Source organism: Oryzias latipes, chromosome 17 (genome assembly GCF_053564925.1).
Source record: "Oryzias latipes strain Hd-rR chromosome 17, Olatipes_Hd-rR_3.1".
Lineage (NCBI taxonomy): Eukaryota > Metazoa > Chordata > Actinopteri > Beloniformes > Adrianichthyidae > Oryzias > Oryzias latipes.
In genome coordinates, this window is record NC_136253.1 from 27,687,268 (window position 1) to 27,699,015 (window position 11,748).

The window sequence follows — 11,748 nt, forward strand, 5'->3', positions numbered from 1 at the left end:
ATCTCATTTTTAAAGTCCTTAACAACATAAATCTGATCTAATAGCATTTTATTTTGACATTTTTGACCTAAAGTTGGACGAGTGGTTCTTCCAGCAAATTAAAGGTTTATTGTCACTGACTTCATACCAGAAAATATCATGGAAAAGATTAAACTTGTTTTCTTTTTCCTATAGCTTTAGCCTCTCTATTAGCTCGCTCTTTAATTTTATTTTTTACTGTTTACCAACAGCCTGCTCACATTTTGCCTGCCCCAACTTCTGATCGTGCTTGCTCCCGATTTCACCTCCCATATCTCAGTTTCATCAGCTTCTGGCCTCTTGACAATTAATCAGACACTGGAAAGCCAGATTTTTTGGCATCATGGCCCCCTTTTCTAGACAACAGCTTCCTGAAAAATGTCCCACCAAAGAGGAAAGCTCCCACTTCGGTCATTTATGCCTTGATGGTTCTCCCCTTAATTGAATGTGTTTATTTGGGGATTTCAAATTCCAGAGGTAATTTATCTCTTAATCCTATTTTAAATTGTGCTAAAATGTATGATATTCTAGAGACAATATTCCCATTTTGTCTTTCTTTTTTAAATGTAAAAACTCTAACCTTTAGTACAGATGATTGTTTTGCACCTTTGTTTAGTAGGAATATTTTTAAAAAGAAAAATCTTTTACCCACCACTAAACAGGAAAATGGTAGAGGAATGCACCTAGGTAATGCAGAGCTCCTTCTTCCTGGTTTGTTGAATCAGGCTGCCCTCTTGTGGACAAAGATTAGTTAGCTGGTGACTCAGAAACATGTTGCTCTGTCACACAGGAAAATTACAATACTTAATAAAATCTTGAACTAAGAGTAAGGGACATACTGATAAAAATGATCAAAGAAATCATACAAAGCCATTGTTTTAAAAGTATTAAAGTTCATGATCAGTGTACGGAGTAATGCATTAAAGTTTCACAGTAATGTGTTACAATGTGCAGTTACTGCAAAAAGTACTAATTAGTTATGAAAATTTCAGTCATTGCTTTTTAGTAACTTGTATCACAGCAATCCCACTGTTTGATTTTTAATAAATAAATGTGTGTATTTTGTCCCAGACATGAAAAAAACTGAGGGCCAATCCTTCAGCCTGAGCTTCTTTAAACTAGTTTAATAACATTAAATGCAAATTAACCAAGGGACATTTTATTGCAGTGGCATACTTTTCATTTCTTCACAAAGAAGACAAACACATATACATACATTTTTACCCAAACTATTGTCAATTTGTACATGTGCAATGTTTCCTAGTTATTTTGTTGTAGTTAGCATGTCTCACCTGGTGGTGCCTCTTGATGCTGAACTCCTGGAGAACACCGTCTTTTTGGCATATTAGGCAGACACAGGGGTTTCATATTTCACTGAAAAAATACACCATTTTTTACTTGTCCTGGTGGTGGCCTTCAGCTTTTGTTATTTACAGTAGACATTTTAGAAATGAGCTAGAAGATGTAACAGAAGGGTCACAGAACAGTGTTGCCACAGGTTTATAATGACTTTAAATGTAATTTAGCCAACCACAATCAAGAAATCATCCACATAATTTTAGAAAATGCTGGGGGCCACATACTATAGATTTTATGACCAGGCTAGTGGAAATTTGAATGCGGGCAGTTTTTGGCCCACGGGCCGGACTTTGGACATGCCAGCTCTAAACTGTCTAATGCCTTAAAAGCAGTGGCTGTGTCCATAGTGCTCACTTTGTGCACGACAGTTGCTAGTGTTTACCATGTTAAATTCAAAGAAAATACAAAATAAAATAACTTTGTAAAAAAAAATATCATAAAATGTGTTGTTTTTTGTTATTTATATGTCCAAATACTCACTGTCAAGGCTTGCCATATTTGACTTTTTCCCTTCCAGACATCACCGTTCCCCCTTCTGGCTGTATGGAAGTGTGGTGTTGAGGCCCTGGTTTGAATCCCAGCTGCGTCTTTTCTGTGCAGAGTTCACATGTTCTCCCTGCCTGTGTGTTTTTTTTCCGCGCACTCTCACTTCCTCCCACAGTCCAAAAACCGGCTTTTTGGGTTGATGGGTGCCTCCAAACTGCCCCTAAGGAGGGAGTGGGAATGTGTGCTGTTATTTGTTGGTATGCAGCCCTTAAACAGACTGGTAGCCTGTGAGGGATTACCCCGCTTTCATCCAAAGGTAGCCGGGATGGTCACCAGCAACCCCCGTTACCCTGCAGACAAAACAAGAAATGATAATGGACGAAGAATTGTTCCTTTTGTTGTAAAAGAGAAGACTAAAAAGGTCTAAAGACATAATTATGGACATTTAGAATCATTGTTGAATCTTCTGAAAATGTTTATATTTGGAAGCTCTAAATTTAGATTTCATTCAAGGGGTTAGAAGAATAGAAGAAACAGGAGGAAGGACACTCTATGCCTCTATGTCTGTAAGTCCTTCCTCTCAGGTTCGGGATAAATTAGGTTTTCTACCGTTCCCTCTCACACCAGAACAATTATTTGTGCACAATAGCAAAAATCTAAAACAAAAAACAAAAAAACAAAAACCAAAGTGTTCTTTTTTTACCATTTAAAGAAAAAAACAGTTTATTGTGATGGTTCAAATAAAACGTTTTGATTATTCTTTACTAATCACTTTTGGAAAACTCTCATCTCAAACATGTATTTGATAAATCATAAGCTAACAAGTAATAATAATAACAATAATAATAAACTCAATTAAATAGCACTTTTCGTATTCAAGATTACAAAGTGCTGTACAATTAACATAAAACAAAGGATCAGGATTAAAAACAGTATACTATACATTATGACAAAATACAACACAGCACACACAAAACAGTGATAGCGGTTAAAATCAATCAAATCACTAAAATCAATAATATCATAAGTTTAAATTTACGAACCAGTAAAACCATTAAAAGTACAGCTATAAAGGTACATTTTTAAAAGAGATTTAATACTGGTAGGGATTCAGCGAGCCTGATCTCTTCCTGGAGACTGTTCCAGAGTGTTGGGCCTCTTCTTGCAAAAGTCCTGTCTCTCTTGGTCTTCAATCTGGATTGTGGGATTGTCAAAAAGCCTTTTGCTGAAGATCTAAGATTGCGACCAGGTACACAAGGAATGAGGAGATAAGCTATATATTTAGGGACCAGACCACAGCGTCTTTTAAAAGCATTCATTAAAATCTTAAATGTATTCTAAAACGGACTGGTAGCCAGTGCAGAGACGCTAAAACTGGAGTAAGATGTTCTCTCATTCTGGCGGCAGCACTTTGGACTAACTAGAGTTTATACACACTCTGATGTGAAAGGTATGTGTAAAGTACGTTACAATAGTCCAAACGGGAAAAAAATAAAAGCGTGAATCACCATCTCAAGACATTTTTTAGATAGGAGAGGGGTTATCCTGTATAATCAGTGTATTTGCCAGAAAAAAGATTTGACCACCAATTTGACATGTGGCCTTTACAGGGAGCACTTAAATTGTCAAAAAATGTTGATGTAACTAAGAAGCAGTTAGACCAAACCTGCAGGACCCAAAAACTTGATTTTGTTCATAAAATCCAATATTTCTTTTTCCGATGTTTTGTTTGCGCTATGGAAAAACAAGACAAATCCTCCTAAAAAGATTTACATTTTTTATTTTGCTAAATCACTAAATGGAAAATGTTGCACGTTTCTGTTTTGGAGAAAGCCATTTCATCCATTCTATTGAAAATATTTCGACAGACAAACCAACCAACAAACCGACAGACACGTCCATCTCATTCTCAGGCTTGAGAGCTTGAGCATCTGTGCTGCAAAAGAAGAGATGCTGGAAGAATCTCTGTGTGGGAGCTGAGAGCACCTGCGTGTCTGCCATCCTCCCACTCAGTGTGCAGTGTTAGAGGCAGATACTGCGCTTGTGGTCTATTTCAGGCCCGTAGATATGTAAGGTCTTTTCTTCTGTACAAGATACGAGTGAGTCACATGCAGAAAGCAGGAACCAGGAAACTCGACCAGAAAATCTGCGAGAGGAGTTGAATGCTGATGTGTTAACATGCAGTCACTGATGGAAACTGAGCATGCTTTCTCATTCATGTGTTGAACTTTTACCTCATTCCAATACAAAGGAGTCAACCAAAAACACAGGCTTTAAAATGGTATAAAATAAAAAGCTTTGTAAAAGGAATTTTTGTTAATGATCTGTTTGTAAAAATCAACAGAAAATGTAGATAAAAGTTCTATGCTGATTCGTTTTTCTCCCTGTGATGCACCTAACCAAAGAAAAATGCTGGATATGAGATGTTACAATCATAAAACAATAACAATTCTTACATAATTATCAACTAATATATAAATAAAACAAAGAATAGAGTTAAAAAACCAGAAACTTTATCTGTGGTTTTTGGAACTCATTTCATTACTGTGTATAAGTTTTAACATTTTAAAACAACCTTCAGGAAAAACAACGCATCCTTTTTCCCTTTTCTAGCGACTTCCTTATTCAGTTTGCCTGAACAATGTGTCACAAATGGGTCTGCGTGATTTCTTCCTGGAAAATATTACACATGAACCCAACAGAGTGCATATAGTTTGGCTCAGGATCAAATACTGTACAGAAATCAGTGTTTTTTTTTTGCTTTAAAACTCTCTGATATGAACAATTTATTTCTGTAAGTTGATAAAAAAACAACCTTTTCATTAGAACAAACAAAACTTTGCCAGTTTCTAAATAGAAAAAAAGAAAAAGCCTCTTTCATTCCAAAAACAGGACTAACAAGCACACAACATTTCTTCTTGTCAGTGTGATCCTCAGTTGTAACCGTTCCAGAAGCTCTGAACTGAAGTGTTACATGGATGAATTAAAATAACACAAGATTTGGGATCCAACAAAAAAAAGAATTTGTGGTCTATTTCAGGCCACACATTCACGTTTCAGTTTTTGTGTTTTCTCTTCATACTGACAAGATTAGATTTCTGTTTCACACAGTTTATCAACATTTGAAAATGTCTGCTAAATTTCGGTAGCCCAACAGAGTGCACACATTTTCAAACCCTGTGCTCGACTTTATCTCAATAAATCAGATCTGTGGATTTTTAAATAGACGAGAAATTGCTTTTTTTTCCATCAAACCAGTTTTTCTGGAAATGGGTTTGTCAGTATGAAAACAAATCTCTCCTTTTTGATTATTGCATATTGCTTCTAAGTGACTTTCTCTGCAGAAGAATAAAGTCTATATTCTGTTGTGATATTTTGATCATGGAGGAAAGTATCTGAGTCAGGATAAATACATTGCGTGTGGTTTAGTATATTGAACATTAAAATAAAATGTTGTCATTTATAATTTCATGGAAGCTCTCACAGCCAACAAGTAAAACTGGAAGCAACTTTTTGTGATTTTCTTTTTAGCACAGAGATCCTGTTGACCAACACAATGATGTGTGTGAACCTGCAAATGGCAACTTTTTCCAATCATTTTTGTAGTGAATAAAAAAGGCATTTTTATGTAAAACTGTAACTTTTTGTTGACATATTCAATCAAAGAAAGTAAAATTGTGATCATCCCCAGATACTTTTGTTCTTCCAGTCAAACAAAGTTTTTACTTTACTTTTACTGATGAAAAAGAGGTTTTTCTGTACCACCTGGCAATTCAAGTGACCTCTGTTGACAACATCCTTGTAAATGACTGAATGAATCAATGTTGTTCCATCAAACATTATGATTTATTATGATTTCTTAACTTAGACAGAAGTTATAAAAAAAAATATATAAAAAAGCAAATGCATGCCTCATGATTACTGCAGATTTGGGAACATTTTATAGGTTTTCCCTTTTACTTATGGACTAATTTGTGCTTTAATTGTTTTTATTATAATTTTCTTATTAGATTAAGACAATATAAGGTGGTGAAGTCTATTTAAAGTCTTAATGTGTGACGAGAGTTTCTCACAAAGTTGTTTTAGCGCTTAATCCATAGAAATTAATTTTCAACCTGCATTGCATTTGCAGATCAGTGGCCAGGTGGCCAAATGTCACCGAATCATTAATATTGGGAAGTTGTGTTAGAGTTTAAACTCTCCTCATACCCTAGACTTAAAAAATGACGCCCAATGCCTCTTTACATGATATCAACGCTAAGGGGTTAGACAAGGGGGGGGGGATTCCCAAACGCAGATGTGACAATTGACCTGTTCTCCAGGGAGTAGGTTCATTAGCAGAGAACAGATTTCCCCATTTAGTTGTTTGTGTCAATAATGGGACTTCAACAATGCAGTTTTAATTTTTGTTTCACAGTATTTACCACATTTTAAATAAAATGTTGGTTTTTGGATCTAATTTAGCACAAAATGTGGACACTTTTGTTAACCTTTAAACACAGCAGTCTTCCATTGTTTGATAAATACAGGAAGTTTGTGGGACAGAAAATCAATGACCAGTCAAAAATTATTTGTTGAAAATTGAAATTGCAAACATTTCTGACTTCCCATTAATTAGACAAGTACAAGAGACAAAATAACACCAACCAAACTCTCCAGTGTGAAAAGGGCCAATGTGGGCTGCAAGTGTTTGTTGACAAGTGTGTGAGACTAATATAGGCCTGTGTGGTTGGGTGGTTTAAGATCATGGAGCACAAAGCATCGCTGCAGGCCAACGTCAAACATTTTTACACTTTTTTAATTCTTTCATTTTCTTTCAGTTCATCAAATGGAGGTGCCTCAAGATAACACACTTCTCTGAGAACTACAAGACCAAAGTGATGTCCTGATTTGTGTGCTCTCAAAGGGAACTGCTTATCTGTTTCATCATTTTGCAGATCTGACATGACGTGACACAGGAAGTGCCCGTCACCCACCCTTCCTCTCCTTCACGTGCTTAAAAGAGAGCAGCGCAGTTAGGTGGGCATGATCGATTGACATAATGTGAGAACTAACTGTTACACCTGCTAAACGATTGGAAATAAATACAAGTAAAATCCTATAAAAAGCATGGTTTTGTGATTTTACAGTAAACAGGCAGCGGCGTCAGTTTAATGTAAACTTTACTCAACTGTAGCAAAGTAGTTATAAAATAATTTATTTATTTAGCTTCTTTGTATATGTAGTTTTCATACGACAAAATATGCCCAAACTGTTGTTTTCAACAGTTTTGATGAGAAAGCATTTTATTTTTACTGAGCACGACTGAGTCAAACTGTGACTATTTCCAGCTGAGTCAGGCTGCACTACTGCAGAAACATGAACTGTGCAAAAAGCAGAAGTCTGGAAAAACATTGTTTGTGTTGCATTTAGGAAGAATATAAAAAGATACTGGAGTTATAACGTGAACTTTAAAACGAAATCTCTGCATTTGCAAAGCAGGTAAAGACATCAGGTGGTGCTTCTACTACAAGCTTTGTTAAATCATGTAAAATAAAGCTATGACACCTTTACTATAAGTGCTTTATGTGTATGGTTTACTTTAGTAGCTCCCTGTAATGGCAATAGTTTAACTAGTTTACATTGAGTACTTTTTTTATTTTGTAATAAGAATAATAGCTTGAATTTGTGAGACATGTTTTAATTAAACATTAGATGGTATTATATATGTTTCTATAAAACAGCAGCTAGAAATTCCCTTTTTAAAATGTTTAAATGTAAAAAAAAAGAATCAAACCTAAAATTAAGAGTTAGCCAAAATCACCCTCTATATTCAGTTAAGTCCTTACAAACAGGCCATTCTCTGAGTCTTTGGACTCCAACTCATGTTATAATAGTTTATAAACCTTAAAAGGCTAATTTGAAATGAAAACTATCACATTTAAAGAGCTTTGGCGGAAGATCTCACCTTCTAAACAGCTTTCAGCCACCAGTCAGTGTGATAAGGTGAACACGTTTCTGTCTGCTTGTTTGGTTAGTGCTGCGGGTTTCCAGAGAGTGTGTTTTAGTTGGGGAGAGCTGCTTCCCCTCTTCCTGCCGCATGTTTTCTGGGCAACGAAGTGGAACACAGAGAGAGCTTTTTGTGTCAGCAGCCAAGTTCAGTCAGCCGACAGGCACTCGGTGAGTCCTTCATCGGTCTGCAGCCACAAGTGTCCCTCTGACCGCAAAAACTCGAGGTCAGATTTCCCAAACCCGTTCTGAGGACATCCAACCATAATGTGTCGCAAACAAACCCGGAATTAACTTGGATAATAAGCAAAATAACATTTTGGCAGCTTGAAACACAGCTTCACGATTAGTGATGACTGGGCTGCATTTTCTAATGCTACCGGAACAAGCTTTTAAATCAAATACTAGCAGTTTCACCTGAAACACACTAAAAGCAGATTATTTAAAAAAAAAACAGCAAATCAAATCTAACTTTATTTATAACACAAATTTTATACACTAAAGGCCTTCACGAAATAAGAGATGACTTTAAAAATGAAAAGGTACAAAACCAACGGAGCAAAGCTTTTCTATTCAGCCACTGGCTTTTCTCCTTATGATGGGTTGACAGCAGGCTCTTTATGTCACATCTGAAAAATGCCCACTCACTCATAAGAGCAAGTACTCAACTCCAACTGTCCTTCCTGCCTAAGTAAAGCGGCTACATTTTTCAGACCTTTGCTATCGCGTTTAAACTCAGAAAACATGTTTATTTAGGACATTTCTCTTACATCTGGAATACTTTTTTGTTGGTGCTCAGATGGTTACATTAACACAAAATGCGGCCTCACCTGCTCAAGATAAATGTTAATATTTTAGTTCAAGTAATTTATTATCAAAAATGACAAATTAATGGAATATCTGATACTAAAATGTGTTACAGACAAGATGAAATTCCATAAACGCCTAAAATAAGAATAGAAACTCGAGTACAGCACTCACTGTTAGGTAAAACAGGATTTGTATTACAAGTCTTTCAAACTGACAAGTTGGCGGCTAAAGAATTACAGTTAAGTCTCACATTTTAAAAAAGAGAAGAGAAATATTAATATACACAGACATGGCTTCCCATTCACTGAATCAAAAATCCCGATAGGCAAAGTTGTTTCTTCTCCATGGTTCTAGAAATGGCCGGAATCTGATCCTGAATCAGTTGGTTGAAACTACTCACTCCGATTTGTACATGAAAGTGAGAGTTGAAGCTGAAAAAAAAATATTTTTTTTGTGTAAAAGTTCTGATTGCCATCAAGACGCGCTGCAGAGGAAGAAGGGCTCATCAGTTGGCACAGTCGCAGATTTCTCGGGAAAGGCACTTTGACGACAGCATGGCACCATGGTCCGAGTTTGTGCACACCGAGGAGGGACATCGTCAGTGGGGGCCAGGCGGGCAGGGGGGGGGGGCTTGGCACAGATCCACGCCACAGATTGAAATGCGGCATCTCCGTGTTTGACAACCTCATGTTTGGGGTAAATGTTAACCTGTGCAAGGCTCGAGTGGTGATTCTCCGATTGACCTGAAATGCTTTCAGACCTTCTATTGAAAGAATAAAGAAAAATGGCCAGAAAGGTGAGCAACCTCATTACTGCCTGTAGGAGGGGGGAGGGTGTCTGATAACTCCCCATAAGCATCATCATCATCATCATCATCATGGCCAATCTCCAAAGAAATTATAGCAAGAAGATATAGCAACACAACTTTACAAAATGAAACTGCAAAATGATCAGAAAATCGTGTGTCTCTTAGGTATCACAAATAGACATTCCCATAGAGGCACATTTCCAGAGAAGTGTCAAATACAAAGCTATATATATGCATTTTTGATATATATATTTATATAGAAAACTCCCTAAACATTCAAGTACTTTGTCATGTAAACACTTTTCCAGACATGATACATCATCGATTGTTGTCGACCTTTTGTGTGCAACAATAAGACAACAGTGTGAGGAGAGACTTCTGCAAGCAGACAGGGTTTCTTCACGCCTGTGGGGGGGTTTCAGAGGAGGACGCAGGAGCAGCACTGGCTCCTGCCGCTGGGAACAGCTGAGTAGTTCATCTGTCTGACTATTTCTGCAAACAGTTCATCCACCGAGCCTTTGTTTTTGGCTGAGGTCTCCATGAAGGGGCAGCTCCACTCCTGGGCCAGGGCCTTGCCCTCCCCGGACGACACCTCCCTCTCCCCCTCCAGATCCACCTTGTTCCCCACCAGGATCATGGGCACCCTCTCGTACCTCTTCACCCTGATGATCTGGTCCCTCATGGGCCTGATGTCCTGGAAGCTCTGCTGGTTGACCAGGCTGTAAACCAAAATGAAGCCCTGGCCGTTCTTGATGTAGAGGTCTCGCATGGAGGCGAACTGCTCCGTCCCGGCCGTGTCCAGGATCTCCAGCACGGACGGGGACGAGTCCACCTCGATCTCTTTCCTGTAGAAATCCTCTATCGTGGGGTCGTACTTCTCGATGAAGGAGCCAGTCACGAACTGGACAGTCAGTGCGGATTTCCCGACTCCTCCCGACCCCAAAACAACCACTTTGTACTCCCTCATGATCGGGGGTGAGGCGGTGGCGGTGGTGGTGGGGAAGGCAGACGCCTCCTTTTTTCCGCGATGAAGCCTCCTCTGTCCTCCACCCGCTGACCAGCCCCGCTGTTTTCAGCTCGCGCAGGCGGAGAGGCTGCCCTCTGGCTCGGATAGCCGTCAGATCCGAGGGGGTCGGCGGCTCCTGGAACCTCAGCTGGCGCAATTACAGCGCATTTTGGTGGCACTTTGTTGTGCAACGCTGCGGGGAAGCGTGATCGCTCCTCAGCCGTTGCATGGCGTTTCCTGCCCACATCCTCAGCGCGTCAAACGCAGAGGCTCAGTTCCGTTTCCTTAAAGGAGCCGCCACCCGAACACCCCCCTCCAGCAGCAATCAGAGGCGCAGACACGCCGCCCGTGGCAGTGGGCTGCCGCGCGCGACCTCTGCGCTCCAGAAAACACGTTCACGGTCAGTGCCCGCGAGCAGACGCGCATCAGCTGCCGTTTCCCCGCAACACGAGCGTCCGCTAATGAGATCAGTCACTTAATCAATAACCAATGTGTGCTGAAGCCTATTACGGTTTGAAGTTCTGTGATTTTTTTTGAAAAGCAACACAAATTTCCAACGTTGACAAATATTATAATAAAAACTGTTATTTAAAGACCCGGTTTTGGTGATTTGACATTTTCTTGTAGCATTTTACTCAGGATGAAGGACATAAATATATAGATAATTAAGCTTAAAATTGCATTTCTGAGTATTTATTTAATTTTTTTGTGAATCAGGAGCATGCAGGAAGATGCCTGTAGCTGTGACGTAGGTGCTACAATCGGTGCGCTGCTCTTCTCTATTCTGATCAATCTACTTGCAGTAGACGACTAGGGTCATGTACATCTTTGTTCTCCTTGTCCTAACTGACATCAGGCTTCAAACTGTACAACTAGATAGCTCCGATATTGCTTGTCATTTTTGTTGCACAGAAATGTGGTAAACAAAGTAGTGTAAACAAAGGGATGATGGGAAATGACAGAAGCCTTACTCCAATTTTGACGGATTACTACTGGCCTGCAGAAATTATAGACAACAACACAAGTTTTTTGATTTTGGCTAAAAACGACATGATCATAATTAAAAGACCACTGAGAACGCTTTTACAATAGATCATAAGATGATCAGAGTGGGCCTTTAAGGTTCATTAGATAAAGGAACTGTTAATTATAAACCGTTAGTTTCCCCCAAAAACATCAAGTTTTTTTTTTAAATCAAACACTAGATTTAGTCTTTGATTATTCATATTTTTTAATTTGGAACATTTTTCATTTGGAGAAAGATTTTCCAAAC

At 38.5% G+C, this 11,748-nt stretch overlaps 1 protein-coding gene and 1 long non-coding RNA gene across 2 annotated transcripts; both read right to left on the reverse strand.

Moving 5' to 3' along the window:
- Positions 1 to 1,954: 1,954 nt before the first annotated feature.
- On the reverse strand, positions 1,955 to 7,930 carry LOC110016894 (uncharacterized). Its single transcript, XR_002292197.3, has 3 exons — positions 7,811 to 7,930; positions 2,163 to 2,213; positions 1,955 to 2,083 (listed from the first exon to the last, which is right to left on the reverse strand). It is a non-coding gene; the product is annotated as an uncharacterized LOC110016894 (long non-coding RNA).
- Positions 7,931 to 8,579: 649 nt separating this feature from the next.
- LOC101168899 (ras-related protein Rap-2b) lies at positions 8,580 to 10,962 on the reverse strand. The gene has a single exon (XM_011486776.4). It carries the CDS (start codon positions 10,434 to 10,436, stop codon positions 9,888 to 9,890), a length of 549 nt encoding a protein of 182 aa, XP_011485078.1. The 5' UTR covers positions 10,437 to 10,962; the 3' UTR covers positions 8,580 to 9,887.
- Between the last annotated feature and the right edge of the window lie 786 nt (positions 10,963 to 11,748).